At 32.0% G+C, this 21,445-nt stretch overlaps 1 protein-coding gene across 1 annotated transcript; it reads right to left on the bottom strand.

The window, feature by feature from the left end:
- Positions 1 to 1,824: 1,824 nt before the first annotated feature.
- On the bottom strand, positions 1,825 to 19,831 carry LOC149273262 (pituitary homeobox 1). Its single transcript, XM_089506529.1, has 4 exons — positions 19,786 to 19,831; positions 10,450 to 10,596; positions 8,135 to 8,340; positions 1,825 to 2,373 (listed from the first exon to the last, which is right to left on the bottom strand). Exons 1-4 carry the CDS (start codon positions 19,829 to 19,831, stop codon positions 1,825 to 1,827), a joined length of 948 nt encoding a protein of 315 aa, XP_089362655.1.
- Between the last annotated feature and the right edge of the window lie 1,614 nt (positions 19,832 to 21,445).

The raw sequence follows: 21,445 nt of genomic DNA on the forward strand, positions 1-21,445 counted from the left end.
CAATAATCTTGCCACTTGTTTTTAAATATTATTTAGTGTCAATGGATTTCTTCAAAATCTGCAAATTGACACTAGTAATTCCTTATTTTGTTGTTGTTAAATAATATCTAAAATATGTTTTCCACAAAGACTGTGTACGTAATAAAATTATAAAAAGAATGGAGTTTAAACAATTTCCATATTCCTATGTATATGTTCATATTTTTACATATGTATCTATTTTGTAAGTGGGATAAGATTTAGTTGCTAAATTAAATACCCAGGGGAAGGGCATAAGGAATGAATAATAACGCGTTACCTGGTTATACAGATACCTATCTTTTCCATTAAATAGGAAAATTCTTAATTTAGGTTACGGACTATGTTGGGAAGACATGGTGGACATGTTATGTAACTTTTACCTTTTTTTTTAAAAGAGATCTATTAATAGCGTATTATTAGAAAATAATGTGTTGTTCAACTACAGTTCATAACATAGTAGTATATATATATATATATATATGTGTGTGTGTAGTAGTAGTAGTATATATATATATATGTATATATGGTTAATGGAATTGAAAATTGAAACGATATTTCTGTTGATGTATTTATTTTTAAATTTAATATTACAGTATTAATAAATAACATTGTTTTTGTAGCAAAAAACACGAAATGGTGTTTCTTAAATCGGTTTTATTCCCATGCTCTTAAATTTTGGAGGAAAAAAAAGGTATTCACAAAAAACATAAGTTATGAAAACAATACACTGCATTCCTATGCACAACAGCATTATTTAAACATCCACACATCCACATTACCGAAACCACAGGTACAATACAAAGAGGAGAATAGGGGGATCAGATACTGAATGGATGATTTTAGTATTTTAGATTCGAATGGTTTGTTATCTGGGGGAATTCTACGGACAATCCGAATACAAATACTGCCGCAATTAAACTTCTTATGCGTATTTCTATATCAGATCATATTTATAGTTTTTAACAATAGCAAACAACTGTAAAAAAAAATTACATATCAACACCGTTTTATCTTTATAATGTTTTTCTTATTCTTTTTTTAATTGGCAAGCAACTCGACATATTTAGGCTTCTGAATGATGGACTTTTTTTGTGCACAATCGGGAATCTCAGAAAATTGTATTTATATATTTTTTTTTACATAGCATATTAGGATACATGGGGTGCTAAAAAAAACTGCCGATAAATAAAGGCGATCAAATGATCGAAGCGAAGCATACATACAATTGAGAGGAGTACTTGGGATATGGGATAGCCACAGAAGGAGGGCAGGATTTTAAGGTTATTCTTGATCCTTCAAATTCTTGCCAGGAAACAATCCTCAGGATCACTTCCTTAACTGAACAAACATCAAGAATCATGCATTTTTGAACCAGTTTATTAAACTGTGGTGCACAAGCATCTGACACAATGAAACGTCATATATACAAATAACCTTTTTAAGTGGTTAACCCTTGTTTAATGTACTTATATCTAATATTTAGGTTTTTCAACTCTTCCTCCTCTCCCCTTATATTCCTACTCTGCAAATTCCTGTTTTTCGGTGATAAAGCGATTTCCAAGTGTCCACCAACCAGCCCCCTTATTAATTACCACCAAATGTAAATTTAACTCTTTATTTCCACCTAAGTCTTTATAAAGTGGAAACTAGTAACTCCTGTGCAAGTTCAAGTACATACAACCCGCATAATCCAGAGAGAAATTGCAACTCATCCATGTGTTAAAATCGGTGTCTCTTGCAAAATATATCTGGTCCATTCTTAATGCAAAGTCCACAGGGCACATTTCTCTGCTGTTCAGTCTATCAACTGTTATATTGACAGGCATTCAAACTAGACCCAGGGCTTTGTAAGCTGCTGTATCCAAAAGTTGAATGTTGCTTAGATTTAAGTCTGAGACTAGCCAAACTGGAATTACAAGTGTCTCTGTAAACGCTGTATGGAGAACCAGGAGGTCCATATGGGCAAGCAGATGAAGACATAGCCGAGTTGAGAGAAGAGCCACTGATATTATTGAGATTGTTGATGTTATTAAGACTTGAATTGGGCATGCCAGGAACTCCAGAATGGCCCATGCTAGATGGCATACTCATTGAAGATATGGAACTTGGACCAGAAAACATTGATTGAGAAGACAAAGGACTCATAGAATTGAAGAAGGTGAAGCTCTTTGTAGACAATGGAGCGGGTGTCAGACTTTTGGTAGCCCAGTTGTTGTAGGGATAGCCTGCATACATTTCATCATAGGGCTGCATGAGGCCGCTGAACTGAGGAACATAACCGTTTTTGCATAAGTCCATCTGTTGGTTGCGTTCCCTCTTCCTCCACTTGGCTCTGCGGTTTTTGAACCAGACCTGCAGAATTAAGAAAGATTAAACCATAAATGAGGCCCAAAAAAGAAAGGTCATCCACAGCCCTTTTGACTCCTGACAACACTTACACGATTGTGACCTCAATAATACCGAGGGGAAAAAATAGACTTAAAGGGTCAAAAGACCATCCAAACCCATAATGAAGAAACCAAAAGGGAAGTGTTTAGTAATTTCCTAATAGCAGCTGTGGCTAGAAGTATAATGAACATAAACACTGAAAATTTGACTTGCACTAGTTGGTTAAAAAGCAATAATAAGGCACTATGTACCCAATGGACATGTTAAGAAATGACAAAATTAAATAATTTGATCATTCGGGGAAATAAATACCTCAGTATCCTAGAAATGTTTTTTCATGTGAAACAATTAAATGTACACACCTGGGATATTCTTTGATATTGTGAAATATACGGTAATTTAAATTCTGTCATAGGATTTTTACCAAATAAGGTAATACACAGAAATATTAATTGTGCATAATAGGCCAATTTGTACCTTGAAGTTACAAGTAGACATTCCAAGACCTTATCACTTTATTATAAATAACCCTTTTTTAGATGGTCATATCTGCAACAATCCTGTTATATGCTACACAAATGTGCAGTTTTAGTAATATTTTGTACAAGGGTCTCTGATGGACCTCATAGTCTGTTAAAGTACTGTTAAAGTATATCATATTACCCCAAATCCTTCCATAAATTACAATAGAAATGACAGTGAAAATTCAGTGACAAATATTTCTCATGTTATTGAACATCAAGGAGTGGCACCAATCATCTCCTACAATGGACATCATCAGTTATTTTATATGGTATTTTTGTTCCTTACTAATGTCTGCTTTCAATTTGCCAGAGCAAATCTGCTGCCCTTGGTTTACCAAAATATTAATTGGCCATGGTAAATGTTTTATCAATGCCCCTTCTCTAATAATACATTTGTGCACCAGTACCTCCGCATTTCCGACTATTTATACAGCATAATAAAAGTGCCTTGTTACAGATCATAAAAAAGGGATTGGATTAGTAGTGTTTGAGCAAAATCATTACATTGCCCTTTGGATATGTAGACTGTGCATGTATTACTAATTAGAATTTACTGCCTTGACTAGTTGCAGAACTTCATATGCTAACTGCACACCCTTAACTTGAAGGAAAAAAAAGTTAAGCTTTTCATTAATAAAACGCTTGCTTGCCAGCCCATTTCCAGGTAAACAAATAACAAGCCTTCCCAATTAAAATAGAATTCGTTAAAAAATAAAACATACCAGACACCAGTGTTTGATGCATTAGTTAGAGGTAAAATTAAAAATGCGTTAAAAATTTGAAATGCATATAATTTATCAAGTACAGAAATTGTTTCTATTCTGGCGTTTGTATATATATATATATATATATATATATATATATATATATATATATATATATATATATATACGTACATATATATAGATATATATATGTACGTATATATATATATCTATATATAGATATATATATGTACCGGGATATACACCAGTATATATATATCTGTGTGTATGTCTGTATAGTACCTTTTGTTCAGACTAAAAGAAATAAGCACTTATAGGATTTTATGTCCAGTGGTTAATTCACAAATACTTCGCCGTTTTAGTCTCACTCAAAGACATTTATCAAGGCAAATTTTATATATATATATATATATATATATATATATATACTCACCTAAATAAAAATATACACCTCTTACAATCTGACTTGCCATTTTAACCTGTCAGTCTCAGGGAAAGAGTAGATAGATATATTTTATGTATGAATTATTATTATTATTAATAGAAGAATAGAAAAAAATCTCAACTAGTAGAATACAAAACAGATATTAATTAATCATTCCTAAACCAATTATTGCATTGCCGCTATGCAATGTGTTTAGTTAAATAAAAAATGAGGAAAACATAGAAAAAATAATACGGCAGGGCACAGCAGGACATTGTACATTTGTTAGGCTAGTTCACAAGGGACATCATTTGGATGTATATAAATATAAATGTTAAATAAGATTTATCAATTCTCTAGTGAAACATGCTTATTGAATAATATACCTATATGGGGGTGGCCAATGGAATTGTGCCGCCCTGGTAATTTACAGTGCTTGTTGGACGGAGTTATATAGGGTATCATTTTTATTAATTCTGCCGTCTTGTAATTTTACTGGATTACAAGACATTTGATCTATGTATAGGTATTAGTCAATGTTTTACAAGTCCTTGCAACTACCCATAGTAAATCTAAATAACACTGTGACACATTTTAAGCATAAATGCTCAGAATAAAGAGGGGGGTTTGAAGAGAAAAACTAGGGAGAGGCAGAGAATGGGAAAGATAGATATCTTAGTTTAGACGTCCTTACATATTGCAGCCATCTATTGAAGAATTCCCAATGCCCTGCCAGATTAATGACAATGGGCGAAATGTTATAAACGCGAGCGATGTTAATGTAGCTGTACCTTTCTATCACATCGATTTAAATGTCAACTTCTGCGTTCAGAAATTGAAACTATTAAAACGCCGCCTTATACAGGGAACAGCTGCGCTAATTGTTCTACTTACAGTCATTATTTAGAAGATTAATATAAATATTAGCAGATAGTGAATGACGCGGTAAATGGAAAGTGGAAACATTGGTATATTTAGAGTTTCAAAGAAGGATCAAGTCTAATAATGACGTCAGATCGAAGGCTTCAACATTCCACCATCCTGTAAGAAATTACATTAAAGCTATATATACCCACATCAATGAACTATATATATATATATATATATATATATATATTATATGTGTGTGTATGGAGATTCTTCGCTGATATGAACTCTAACGCTCATGATTTACAGCCACTCGATGCAGACAAACTAGAGGTACATGTATAAAAGAGTAAATGCTGCAAACCAAAATGTACAGTACACCTGATTAAATGGCTAGTTACACTGCGCCCTCTATATGTGTGCGAGTATAGAAAAGCACACACAATAGACGACATTAAATGCCAGAGATAAAATTATCGCAATAATTATCAATCGTCCCAAAGACTACACTATGAAAAAATAAGATAAAGGTATTTTGCCCCTATTGCTATCGAATTACTTTGTGATATTTTTTTTTCTGGCATTGAATCCAGGTGGATACTATCTTATTAATGTATGCGCGGTTGTAACTATATATTTTAAGAAAAATAAAACCTATACCTGTATAGAAAGAGTGGGAGAGGGGGGGGGGGATTTGATAAGTATACAATCCAACTAACAGGGTTAATTATAATTTTTTTTTAAACTAATTTTTTAAAGTCTTAAAATAAAAACTCAAAATGCATTATTTTATAAACACGATGATTACATCTCTTTATCTGCCCTTGTTTCTGTTTATCTGGGGAAATAATAATAATAATAATAATAATAATAATCCTGTGTCACAGTTCTTGGTTCAAATATTTGCATTTAAAATCTTTTGACCATGAGACCGATTTGCGTGTCTTTTCACTAACATTAAAAGCACCTTACCTGCATGTGAATAATTTACCTATTAGCGGATAAGCATTTGCTTATAACAATAATAAATAGCGATATTGTTATCGAGTGACTGAATTACTAAGCCACATTTGTGGCCCAATATACCACAGTACTTTCTAATGAGAAATTCGTTCCACATCGATATGGCACTGAAATCTCTAAACCTGATTTTTTTTCTTCAGTGTATATATTTCGAATCACCCAATTTGCAAATTTCGTTATAGTATATAATAATAATTCCATCCAAATTATACTATATAGTGTATTTTTTTAACGGTAAATAATTACTGTCCGACTGATAGAAAGAATACATAGGTATATATATATATATATATATATATATATATATATATATATATATATATATATATATATATATATATACATATATATACCTATTTTTTCTAGGTTGTAGAAACCCGACCTGCATGTTCTTTGGAATGGTGGAACAATTTCTACCACCATCTCTGTAAGGGACTTTCACAAGTGGACTCCCCACCTCCAACTGAACCTACATCCTAACAGAGCCTTCTTTCAGTCCAGAATACTGTGTCAGTCTGTAACATAGTGAGGGCAAGATGTGCAGAAAACATACTTTTCTCTAAAGTCTAAATTAGAAAACACCAAAGACTGTGTATGTAGAAATTCATTTTGAAACTAATTTTCAGTTGATTATTTTTAAGTAATAAGCCAGTTAAATGAGACTTGCAGCTTTAAAAACTAAACTCAGGACCCTTTTGCAGTTAGCTTTAGCTATTAGTTTTTACATGCAAATCATTTCCTTCTCTCCAGTCTTTATTAGGGGCCATATGAAATGCACCTTTCAGTTTCCATTTGCCTTGAGGTTCAGTTCTGGGTTTTTCTTTTCCATCTGGTCTTTGTTTGGAGCCTCTAACTATATTTAATGTGTCTGTGCAAAATGAAACGACCTGAAATAGGTCTATGAAAAAGAGACATTTGGTAGGGGGTATCAAATCTAAATACAATTAAAGTGCAAATATAAGGTTTTGTTTCCCCGAAGATTACTGGACTAACACGGCTATCTCAAGCTATATATATATATATATATATATACACACATAGATATGTATCATTATCTATATATATATATAGATCTATTTATCTGCCTATCTATATAAATATATATAGATGTATATAGATATATAGATATATAGATATCTATATATACATACACTGTTTCATTATTTAGTTATATTTTAAGTGTATCTGGTAACATTTGAATATTTGAAGAGTTAAAGAAAATTAACCTGTAATGAGCCAAAGCAAAATGGTAAAGTAGTAAGCCAACATTGAATATTAATGCTATAGCTAATAATAACTCTCATTAGATACCGTTAAGTACCCTAATCTTGCTTATCTTGGGGGTACATATGTGTAAAATTCATCCAAGTATTTTGTCATCGGAGAGAACAATGTTTCTTGTCCAATGTCCAATGTAGCATGTAACTAATGACATAAAGATTAACTGTGTCGGCAAATGTAAATTAAAGGGGCTAAAAACAAGGGAATCCAAGTACTGCAAGATTAGTGCGCATGCGCAGTTAGTACAACTGTAGCAATACCGATAATCTGTTAGGTTTATATGCCTATCCTACATTAACCTGGGGAAAATGTAGCTCCTATTCTATAGACTCATTTGTTTTCAGTTTAAAAAAAAGTCGTGTTTGCATGTATTTTTGCTATATTTCTTTAGTTGAAAGTTAAACTATATTCTGACTTTATTAAGTCACTAAGAAAACTAATAATTTTAACAAACAACATCCATAATACCATGTATTTTATTATATGAATCTACATATTAAGTGATCTAATTCATTGACACATAGATTATATTTATATTTTTTAAGAATAATTATTCTTAGTCTCTAAAAAACTGTGTTACACACCAGTCATCTCTTGCAACACGAATGCATACATTGTGATGATGTTATACAAGATATTTCCTTAAGGACTGTATGTTTTCATCAAGTGTGTAAAGATATTTTGGTGGCTTATTTAAATGTCCTTGATCCTATACTAGAACACCCCTTCTGATCAAAATGTATAACTAATGGATTATGAACTTTCTGCAAAAGGGAAATGGTCAAGTTTCACAGTTTATGAGTTTTCCATTCCCCATATCCACTCCCCTTATCCAGTCCCCTGGCTTCTTTTGTTTTGTCTCTATATTCTTCCAGACTTACCCTGACTCTGGCCTCTGTTAGATTGGTCCACACAGCTATCTCCTCTCTCATACTCATATCTGGATAGCGGTTCCTCTGGAAAGTGGCTTCCAGCTCTTGCAGTTGTTGGCTGGTGAAATGTGTTCTTTGCCTTCTCTGCTTCTTTTTCTTGGAAGGATCTTCTACATTCCCGTCCTCGTTTTTTGGTTCCAAACTTCTATCCTTTTCTGTCAACAAAACATATAAATATAGGATCCATTAGCAGAGCCTACATACATGCAAACACAAAGATGGGCAGGAGGCAAGACTGGCCATCCATGGTTAAGAGATACTTTAGTCCCAACAGTGTCACGATTTTATTTAATCTGGATGTACAGAGCTCATTTATGTTCCGAATTAAATAAATCAAACATAATTATTTTACAACAGATTGCCATCATAGCACGGCTTTTATTTTTTTGCACAGGTAAATAGTGCAAAAATATACATTGAAAAATATATTAAGAACAACTATAGTAAATGAACGTACTAATCCTTAGATTTATGCAAACAGTGAAAATATCTGCCAATTTACAAGGAATGACAGATCGAGGTGGAGGTTGAAAGGAAAATGTATAGACTGAGGCAGCCGGTCTTTTTTTCGGTTATTCTATTCAAACATTAATATTTGAATATACCCTCCTTTATACATTGCCTGCTACAGTTAATCGTGTCCAGAATATAGAATATTCCGCGTCTAATATTAAAGAATGTAATTAATATCATGCACTAGCTGAAAAGTGTAATGTTAATAAACCTACAGCTGCTATCGTAAAAATAAATAAATTAACGAATTCAAAATGCGAAATAAAAATCAATAGTCATTTTTCAGGATTGGGATTATAGATTTAAAGGACATTTTAAATAAATGTTATTCCTAATACACATTCGTGTGTTTTATGGCATATTAATGCTTAAATTAGCAACAAAAAAAAAAAAGATTATCGTTCTCCATGCGAAACATTAAAATACGTTTGTATTTTCTAGTTATACTTTACTGAAGGCATAGTTATCTAGATTACAAACAGCTTTAAGTACTCACTTTGAATAGGCCACATAAGAAAAAAAAAAACATGTGGGAGTTTGCTGACACTTCTAAACTGACCTATGCAATATTTCAATAAAAAAAAAATTAAATAACCGAAAAAAACACAAATTAAATTTAATAATGAAAAAGACTCAATACCAAAATACAAATATGCATATTGATAGAAACGAAACAAAACGTAATAGAATGAGATTTTAATTAAAAGTATATTCATAAAAAAAAGTATATTCGTAAGTAAAAGATAGTGAGACATCATAAAACAATATACAAAATATGTATCATTTAATGTAATTATAGATTTTTTTAAGAATAGGCTTGCTCCTGTTATTTTCAAACATTATTTTTAAAGAACTCTATTCCACCACAGACCCTGCCATTTGGCAATCTTTTCATTCATGGGAAGTATATATTGGTAGAAGTGGAATGAAGGGTGAGGTTAAAGTGATCCGTGGCAAAATTTAGCTATTTTCCAAGGGGTCAGCGGAAAAAAGTGTCTCCTAATTTACTTAAACCTGCGCTAGGCCTGTCCTCAAGTAATCTAAAACAACAGATGTCTGCATATTTTTCCCAAATGTGCTGTTGCAACACGAATTCATAATAATTGTTTGCTTTGTTAAAAATAAAACACATAAACATGCCAGATTTGATAATGACCATACCAAACAACATACTATTTTGGTATTCTGAAGAATTTTACGTTTTATTTGAACAAAAAAAGTAAATGGTAAAACAAATAACTGTTATACAAATTTGTTATGTTGATGCATGAATATCAACAGTTTTATATATATATATATATATATATATATATATATATATATATATATATATGCTAAAATGATGCATATATTTTAGATACATAATTGTGAAAAAAATATTTGGAACATTCTATTTATTCTGAAATGTAAGTATAATTTGGGATTTATCAGTAAAGATGAATAAAGTTGCAACCGTATTGTTAATGTACACCGAAAGAATGAGTCAGTTAGTAATATTCTATCAGGTTGCTTAACCTATAGTAGGTGAACTGTGCAAGTCATACTTTTAATTTGATTTATGTGTAGTGGCTACAGGAAGCCAGCCTGTTCTGTCTGATGTATGGGGGAAAAAGTTCACTTTAAATCTGTCTGATTTTCTGTATTGCTTTAAATAAACCACCACTCACCTGATATCCAATATATAAAATATACTTGTGTGTTGCTGTATGTACATGTAATATGCACCGACACCTATACATGTATTTAGTTACCTGGAACTTCAGTATCAGACGATTCACTAGCTGAATTCTCAATCGGATCTCTGGATTCAGATGATCTTTGCAAATGGAAACTGGAAGCCATGTCGTGAGAAGGCTGGGGTCTTAAGTTCTCAGGCAATCTTTCCAAATTCATACCTCCTTTAAAGGAATCCATGACAAATAACACTGCTCATGAAACGAGTATTCCTCAGAATCCTACACAACCCAAGTTAAATCCAGTTTGTTCCTTTCAAAAGGAGCTGGCCCACAAACATATCTTTCAAAAGTTCCCTTTTTATTCTTCTTCTTAGGCAACAGGACAGCAGATTTCCAACCAGAACTACATTGGAGTGCTAGAAATGTGAGTTGCTAGCTTGATAGTTTTAGCTGAAGAGATTAAAGAGACCTGCCCTAGTTGAAATGTCTGCAAGTTTAGCAGAACTCCACCCATCTGTGGTTAATACCTCCCTGTCTTGCTAATAAATTACAACGTGCAGCTCTCAGCCCAGCCTACAGTCTAGCAAGCACAAGAGTTGACTACAAACTCCCTATAGATGCTTGTAACTGCTCTCCAAGGCATCACATTTTTACTGGCAACCCATTCCTTAAAGACACACCATTTCTTACTGAAATACACAAAATGCCCATACTTTATAAGAAATTATGAAGAAAAAATACCCCAAAAATTGTTTGCGACCATTATTCTGTACTGTTTTTTTCCATGAATTAATGTTATGCTCTCCTCATTGCAAAAACAAAATGCCCCTTAAACATTACTACTAAGGTGATTTATTTCTTCTCCTATACCTCCAAGCCCATAAGAATACTTTGTCTTACTTCAAATATTGATAAACTCACACAAAACCCTTAAGTAAATAGACCTGCATGCTATTCAACAATTCATTGCAGCTGTGAATAGGTTCAGCCGCTTTTGTTTAGCAGTCAGCTCTACACTCAGGTAGAGAAGCTTTTGAAATGCAGACACATTTGCTTTTACATTTTTTTTTTATTGCACATAAAGTAGTATTTCCAGTTGAAAATAGCAATAAAACAAGCATACATTGACAAAACATATTTTAAAAATGAGGTCACTAATGATTTGTAGTATGACAATTACTTCTATTATATAATAATAATTATAATAATAATTATAATAATAATAATAATTATAATAATAATAATACTTCCAGTCATAGCGCAATAAATATGCATACGTGAAAAATTTCAGTTATAAGCAAACCAACATTTATCACAACATCTCTCTTCATGTCAACAAAACCCACTCACTAAATTCACTTGATTGTTACAGTGTTACAGACTCTGGATATTTGATTATTTTAAAAATTAAATTTAAATAGATTTTCTAAATAAGACTTTGCACTAAATTCTTACAAAGCATACACATTATTTACTATCCAATATAATCGCATTCCTTTTAGGAATCAAATGCATGCAACCGATTCATAAAAAAAAAACATGATTTTTTTAAAAAAATAGTTGACAAAAAGCATAATAAATTACTTTTAAACTGGGAAACGCCAATTGAGCTGTTTGAATGGGGGGTATTTAGTAATTTGCTACTTTGCTGGATCTGGCACTGCATTCAAGGTGTGGTGTTAGTTTAGTGAGAATAACAATTAGTTCTACATTCGGTAAACAAACTGATCACCCTGACCCTTATCCTCAGGGTGCTTTACTTGAATTGAACTGTTAAAAAGGACACCAAGTCAATAAAATGAGTATTTTGTTCTGTTTGGCTTGGGAAAAATAAAAAAGGTTTTCTTTAAAAATTTATTTATCTATATATACAAAGGTTCAATGTGAATTTTACTTAAAAAAATTCTGATGGGCCACAAAGACTAGTTGATGTAGGAGAAAGAAAGCAAGATAACTATGGGAGAAACTATGAGAGGTAGTGTGAGTTGGTAAAAGGAGAGAATCAGGGAACAGAAGAGAGAAGACCAAAAGTAAATTGTAAACAGGCCTTTCCCTTTGGTAATAACAACCTCTGGAATCCTGCAATATCGGTTTATTTAGTACATTACTCTCTCAAAGCATATTATAGGTATATATATATATGAACTGGCAAACAAAATCTCACATATAGAGATTAATATAAACACCCGCGTATCCATTTCGACGCATATGAACTTTGCATGAAGGCAAAATGAATTAATTTCTGAATTCTGTGTATTCATTTCTCTATTTTCATTCCCGGTGTTAAATGAAACAGAATGACAGGAGTCACTAGAAGTGTGCTCCTGAATGATAACAGAACTGATAATGGTATAGTGCGTTTTATTGCATAGCTTCAGCTGATTAGATGTAGAAGAATGAAAACAAATCTCAAAATAGGGTTGTTAATTTAAGACTTACTTAATATCGGGAGCAAAACAAACATGATAGAATTAGCTCAGCTTGGTTGAATGAAATGCATTGTGTAAGCCACAACTGACTGTGAGGGTTTATTTAATAGCAAAAATGAACAAACAGGTAAAGGCAGTGAGGTCCTGTAGACTGTGGACCATGTTTGATAAGAACAGACGATAAGATATGTATGTTTGCACAGACACTGTCTAGTTTTCTATTCTCTCTAGACCTTCAGACTCTATTTTTTCTTCTTTTCTTTACATAGACAAAATACATTTCGCATTATTCCCACCAGATCTTTTAACATCTACTTTCAAAGACCAGCTATTGGTTGATTAGACTGATTATTAAAAAAGACAACGCAATACAATTTAACACAGTGCTGGAAGGTTGGATAAATAAGGTCGTCCTAGACATATTTGTGGTGTACTCCACCCAAACTATCCTGATTAGCTAATTTAAGTTAATCTTAGTAAATACCTTGGTGTCTGGTATGGCCAGTTCCCTGGAGCTATGTGATTTTTTTTAAACTTGGAGGTAGCCCCAATTCAATTAGGCAAATCTCTTTATTGCTAAAGGGAAAAAAAGGATGAAGCCATATTGGTCCAAAAGAACGTGGGGTCTGTAGTCGAATGTGATACCCCTTATTGGAGTGACATTAAAAAAGATCTAGAGTCACATAAGCTTTCTGTACCTCAGAAAATCAGATAATGTGTATAAAATGCGGATAAAAGCGATAAATATGTCCAACGTATCTGAAAAGATAGAAGGTGTAACAAAGGCAAATCATGTCTTTAGCTAAATACTTAACGTCTAATGCAAAGTTAAAAAAAAAACAGAAAACAAAATTATAGTGGGATTTCTTCCGTAACGTTGATATTGTAGAAATAAGTATAAATGATAATTGTAAAACCCCAACTTAAAAAGTAATTATCCCTCTTAAGACACTTACATGTATACTTGTTGATAAGGTGTAACAGGGAGGTGAGGAGTAGCATGAAGGCACCTGCAACCTTCACACTGCCAGAGATGTTCTCTTCTTTCATATCTCAGATATGGATGGACTTAAGATACTAGGTTTTCCATAAAAAAAAAAATTGGGACTTCAATGGGTTGATCACTAGGGGGAGGAATAGAGCTCTAGTATTTGATAAATCTCCGCAGGTTTTTTTTTCTATCTCTATTGCTGCAATCAGTGGTGTACAACGCAAATGGTCATTTGATGTTTGGGGCAATGATAAAATGCAAAAAATGGATTCTTATTTATGTTAATGGGATTATTCTGTTCAAATTTCATATATATATATATATATATATATATATATATATATATATATATATATATATATATATATATATATATATATAACAACAAATATAAATGAATAGCAACTAAACGGCATTCATTGTTTAAATACACCCACTTCACATATATGAACTTTCATATATATAGTGGTTTGTTTTTAGCATCCATTGTTGCTGTTTAGTTTCCCGTATTATTTTTAACATATTATAGCTGTAAAAAAAACCAAAGGGAAAGAGAGTAAAATTTGTAAATCATTTAGTAAATACGTTTAAATTATAATATTATAATGTTATAATTTTCATATAGAAAAACGCACTTTATAGAAATAAACCTAAATACAAAAAAGTCACACAAATGTGGATTTCTAACTAATTTTATTTTAATTTATAACTACATTTATTCATTCAGAGAACTTTTTTCATTTTTGTATTGTTAAAGAAAACTATTCTGCACAAGGTTGATGATCATATATTTATAAAATATAATCTATCGAAAAGATGACAGTATTTAAGAAAAGAGGATGAGTTATACAATACTATTAATTTGTTTCACACATTAACTTGCTACTCTCTTTTATTTGATATGTATTTCTGTATCCCATATTTTTTATTGAATACTTTTTATTGAAAATGGATAGCAATTGAATCTACAATACTGCTTCTTTTTCTATTTTTTTTAAAAAAGAAAATGTCATATTTTTCCCCTATTCTTAAAATATAATGTCTGAGACGCTTCTTATACCTGCAACACAAATTTCTAAATAGTTGTATTTGTAATAGCTGAAATGAGAAACTGAATTACTGATTTGAGCTCATCGTCTGTTGTAAAATATAACAATATGCTCTAAATGATACAAGTTGTATTAATAATTGAGAAAGTAACAGTGCTGCTGTTTTTCATTAAATATGGCCACAACTATTGTTTTCTGCAGATTGTTATTGTCTACTGTTTTAAATCTTTAAGGTGCTTTTTCCCCATGCAGTGCAACGGACTATATTTTTTGCTGATTTTTTTGTTTTCCCAATCCTTGCTTACTGAATATAAAGTGATTAATATAGATGTATTTTCAGATAATGTCTTTACAGATTAATTGTTTGAAAGATGTATGCATATTTAAAAGCAGTATTGATCGTCAATACCAGTAAAACAAGGAATAATTATTTGAAGAAATCTTTTTAAATATGATGGAAAATGCTACCAGATACTGTACATTTTTGCCAATTAATTAACTCTATTTTATATAAGGTTACTGCAGTAATGAGTGTCGCTGCTCCAGGTCTAAATTTAAAGCATTTTTTGGAAATTCAGCAGTGACTTTATCCAAATCTTCTTTAAAGATGCACATAAGATATATCAAAGATATTAAGATCCCCCTTCTGTCCTTTTTCATCTACATATTATTCGCCACTAGCAATAACAATGTATCTATATCTATCTATCTGTATATATTTATTACAGATAGTACACTTATGTTATCCAGAGGTATGAGCTACATATTTATTTATATATGTGTGGGTAGCAAGATCAGGACATTTAAAAGTGAATTTGTAATTCTGTTACTATTTGTTTTTAAGCAAATCCTCTGGTTAAACTTCATGCACTGAGCAATGATGTCATCAACCATTTTACAATCTGTCTTGTTGCCAGCTATACACAATATATGAAAGTTATATAATAATGACATTACTATGACCTACCAAACACATAAAATAACTGTTTAATGACACGACCAATCCATAATAAGTATAAATAAAACGAATTGAAATATTGGGCCCTTTAAAACAAACATTATTAAATATTTTATTTAGTAAAGAATGAAATAGAAATTCGGTAAGCAAAAATAATACAGGGGTCTGTAATTTATGCGGCACACTACAAAGCGCAAAATAAATGGACTGTAATAATGGCAATGGTACCATTATTACTTAGGATTTACTTATTATTAAGGATGTACTAAAGGCATATAATTCCAACGTTCTGTATATATAATTAGCTCTAATACGTGTTAAATATTATTTAGATTAATAATTTGTGCTGTTTTATTTAGGGAATATCAATAAGAAGGTGAATATCGTGGCCCACGGAATGCTTCATTCAGTGATTGAATATTCGTTTCCTCTTTTCGTCTTTATAGGTATCATTGTATATATAAATAGCATAAATGCATATATATATATATATATATATATATATATATATATATATATGTGTGTGTGTGTGTGTGTGTGTGTGTGTATGTGTGTGTGTGTGTAGAAAATGTTTAAGGCCCAGGTATTTAATTTAAGTGAAACAAGTTGTTGCATTTTTGTGTTGCATTTTTACTAAAGCACTAGAAACCCGCATAACATATAATATTTTAGTAATATTTCATTATATATAATCAATCTGCAAATACTAACTAAATACTAAATAACAGTATAAAATTGGCCTTCAGCAACCATAGTGATACAATTATCAAATTTGCTAAAATCTAGCAACTTATCAGGTAGACTTTTAAATACATATTATTTACATATTTTATTATTTTATGTGCGTTTACACATGTTAATATATATATATATATGTATATATATATATACATATATATATATATATACATATATATATATATATACATATATATATATATATATATATATATATATATATGTATGTATATATATATATATATATATATATATATATATATAGCTACCTAAGTCAAACTTCTTTGGCGGTTTCTTCCGAATTATTCACAGTCTGGTATGGTTAGTACTTTTTAAAAAGTCCCCCACAGCTGAATAATTTATAATAGACACCCTGTATCTTTATTAACTGCTGTATTTACCCTAAAACGTGTAGTTTTTCTTGGCCCAGTAAAACTGCTTCATAAGGGCTCCAGTAAATATGGAGTTGTTATCAATTGCCTTTAAAAGCAGTTTGAGGCCATGCTAAATGGAAGGTCCTCTGGTTAGCGAAATCCTTTCATTTGAGCTGAGCCTTGCAGTTATAGGACAGCTGTTGTTCTTATGGGAGGTAATTGCCGGAAAAGACAGGGGAACACTTTATATCAGCCATCTACAGACTCAGTGTAGAGTACCATAACAGAAATGGCATATTAATGCTGGGGAGTTAAGCAGAACACTCTATGGTGCCAATATATATATGTATATATATATATACATATATATATGGTCCGGGAAATACAAAACAAAAAAAGGCAACAATCTTTACTTTGTTATAATATATATATTATATAAAAACCATTTTCAAGACACTGGCAATATACACATAAATGCAAACAGGAGTAAGTCCCAAACCTACTGCCATTTTGTAGATACATGATGTCATGAAAGCCATGCAGGGGGGGGGTGTTTGTCAACTTTAAGGGGGCACCCCACAATAAGTTGCCTATAACAAAAACAACAAACTAAACAAGCACTATACCGTCCCATTCAACACATACTTAACGTAAAGAGACTGCATACAAATCCCATAAGCGGAGCATTAAAAGGATCCTATAACTGTGTAAATGTTGCCTGGAATCCCAGTTATTCCAAATTTCCCAGAAGACACACAGCATGCATCTTGTGGTACTGACCACAGATCTTCAGAGCAGAGCATCAATCAGATATTGCTCCTCTTAGCCGGCTTGCTAGGCTATTTCTGTAGTTATGTATGTAAGCAAAGTAAAAAAGAAGAAGGAAATCAGCCATCTAGTAGGAAGTTAAGAATAATTCAGTATTTGCTCTACCTTTGAAAATTCCACCCCATTTATCTTTGCATCCATATATACCAGTAGCCAACGGGATGAGCAATACAGTATATGTGTAACAGGTGTGCATCCAAATAAATCCAATATTTTGACATTTAGCCTGTTGTGGTCCTTCATCTGCCAGCTGGTTGTGGTAGTCCACAATGTGGTACTGGACTACACCACTGTCTGGCAGTTAGCTACTTCTACTATAGTTAGTAAGGAGTGTTTTTTCAAGTCCCACACATAATTAATCCGCCCCATATCCCCTTTGTTCCCTCTCTCCATTTCAGGCCTGTTCTCAATAAATCCAACGATTTTCATGTTTTGCACTTTTAAGGAAATGAAGGGGCACTATCATCAGGTTTGGCAAAGCCAGAAGTTAAAACTCTATAAATCACTACAAGGGTTAATGCCCCATTTTCTGTTGAATGATCTTTACCTTTAATTCTATGATTTTTTGTTAAATGGCATTTAAATTTCTAAAATATCAAATATTTGCATCTGCCCCATGTATCCAGATAGAAGAAGAAACAAGTCATTTTGCTTTGAAAATTAGCCCCTGGGTAACTATTTGTTCAAGTGACATTCCTTCTTTAAGCCTCTTACATTAGTGGATGAGTTTAAACGAGAAAGCCCAGTTTAGTTAAACAAATGTACAGGGACCACCTACTATTAGGTACTGTATTTCACATTCATATAGAAGTCCCCTGCCCCCCCCCCCCCAAAAAAAATAACTAATAACTCAGGGAACATGATCGACGATCTGTGCATATAGAGGTACTTAAATTATAGAGTGAATACATGAGAATTATGTCTTACTTGGGTTATGGTACATAATAAAATAATCATATAGGTATATATTCAATACACTGTGAAGTATGCGTGTGTGGGCTGGAATGGTAGGTGTTTTTAACTGACTACTATGTTGTTTTAAGAAGATTCCGAATGTGCATAGAATAATCACAACAAACCGTATAGCTTTTAGGATATTTTAGCTTTCAAATTGCTAAATAAACTTTGTTATGCTACAAAGAAATATCACTGTGCTCGGATTTTTAAAATTAGTTATTTAGCTATGATTTGCACATACCTGAAAATGGAAATATGACTAAACTGAATATAATGAATTTAAATTACAGATATACGTGTGTGCGTTATATATATATATATATATATATATATATATGTATATATATATACATATATATATATATCGATCCCATGCAACTTCCCCATTATATTAAAATGTGATTATGTGATTTAAATAAATATTTGCTAAATTTTATTGGTGCATAAAAATGAGAAACTAAACACAATTCATGGAGGGTAGGATTTAACGACAATTTCAAAACGTTAGATTTAAACAATGTCAGTAAATGTATTTTATAAAGCTATTTATAAGGCAACATTGTTTAGCTACGTAAGATGTATGGCAACGTTGCGCTTGGCCAAGAGCAATGTGCAGATGTTTTACTATGCAAGGAGCTGTCTTTCACAATATACACTATTTATTGATGGGTTCATGTAATAATTCCTATCTTATTGTATAACTTACCATCGTATAACAAGGTACCAGAACCCAGCACAGGTAATGCAAATATCACGTTTTACAAGAAACGAATTCGTTTTCATTAGTTTTATTAGTTTTAATTAGTTTAACATTTGTATTTTGCAATGCAAATGCCCTAGTTCTCTAAGCTAGATAATATACCAGTATAGTTTATTAGACATATTTAAGTTTTTCTTTTGGATGTATATGCATCTGACACATATAACAATTGTACACACAGTGTAAACACACACATACATACATATTTAAACTGCATTGTAGTGATCTAGGTGTAACCGAGTATTTTTTTTTTTCGTTAAAGAAAATATTTTAATAAATTAAAGTACTTAAAATAAATTCGAAACTTTACTATTGTTTATTACTTACCTAAGTCAACATAGGAGGGAGCGTTCTTAGAAAGACTTAGTTCCATAATGGTATCTCTGTAAACAAAGCAAATAGGGAATATTACTCAAAGATAAACTGCCATTGTTGATCTTTATTGTACAAGGCAAATCCAAAATATCATTGTAACTAATGGTGGCTTTATCTGCAACTGACACATGGAGTGTCCTTTGGGAGGTATTTGGTTTATTGATATTTAAGCATATGATATAGCATATGTAAAGTTAAGTAAACAATGCACCCAGTGGACCTGTAGACACACAGACGTATGTAATCGTCTATGGTTCAAGGGGTTTGCATTTTTCATGTTTTTAATGATCTTGATTTATTTATCGATACAAACCCTGTTTGGTTACTTGTTTTGACAGATCAGAACTGCTTGAATTATTCCTTTTTAGAATTATTAATTGGAAAATCTAAGACAAATGAGTGAGCACAGCAATTAGAATTTTCACAGTTTTAAGTTGCGGTTTGCTTTTCTAAAGGAGATATTGATCTATCACATTCAGGCATTTCAAAAGCCCCTAATCAAACTAGTTAGCTTCTCCACTTGTGTTTTTACAAGGCATAATTATACTTTTTTCCCTTCATGATTTCCCCTTCATTTTCTTTACCTTTAGTAGTTTAATTAAACACAACTGTTTATGTCCCTTTACAGTAAATACTGTGCCTACATTTATCTTTAATACCCCTATGGTATATTTTATTGGCATGTGGGTAATTGCTATTAAATATAAAACTGTGTTGCTTCCAGCTATTAAGTATTATGTAGTGTTCAGCCCACTCCAGCACTGAAGGGGTTAACAGTGTTCTTTTACTCTTTTTTGATCAAAATCCTTTAGGGGATTTCTTCCCCAAGTATTAATTTTTATTAGCCTTTTTAAAATGTGTGTCTTGTCAACTCTATCATGTTTTGCAAGAAAAGGAATTTTGCAAGGAAGTCTTGATATGTGCAATGTCCATTTTCCACACTCTATAACCATGCTACCCCAGACCCAATGCTAAACTGCATTAGTTGAAATCTTTAGGCTAGTGGAGTGAGGTAACCCCCCTTTGGAATTACAGTTTTCTACCATATTTGTCAGGCTTGACGAAGTGCAGAGATACTAAAGAATTTATACAAGGTATAAATACGTCAAGGACCCAACTTCAAGGCTAAAGTGAGCAATCACCCCTGTAAATGAGGAGCTTGTCTGGAAAACTCATGCTGCTTAGAACATTCTGCCCTCTGCAACCGGTCTCACTTTATTAGTTTCCTCTCCAACTAGAAGAGAAATCAGCTCTATGTGCAATTCAGAGCCAGCATCTGATCAGCACAACTATACATGTTAAACAACATGTCAAAGCATCAGATATAACAAATATTCCTAAATATTCCTCCCTACACTTAATAATTTGTTTTCAGGAAACAAAATGATAAGACAACTATCTATCTATCTATCTATCTATCTATCTATCTATCTATCTATTTAACCACAGTTTGTAAGAGTGGATCTTTGGAGGAGGGGGGTCTATTCTGTGAGGTCAACTAAGGCATTCGGTTAATCTATAATGACATAGATTTTAAGTGTTTAAGTCTAACGTAAGCAATTGTAACTGTCAATTGTTCAGTATAGCAAACTTAGGAAGCAGGGCCTCTACA

This window comes from Sceloporus occidentalis, unplaced genomic scaffold (assembly GCF_023333645.1).
Source record: "Sceloporus occidentalis isolate IW3139 unplaced genomic scaffold, rSceOcc1.0.p SCAF_389, whole genome shotgun sequence".
Classification (NCBI taxonomy): Eukaryota; Metazoa; Chordata; class Lepidosauria; order Squamata; family Phrynosomatidae; genus Sceloporus; species Sceloporus occidentalis.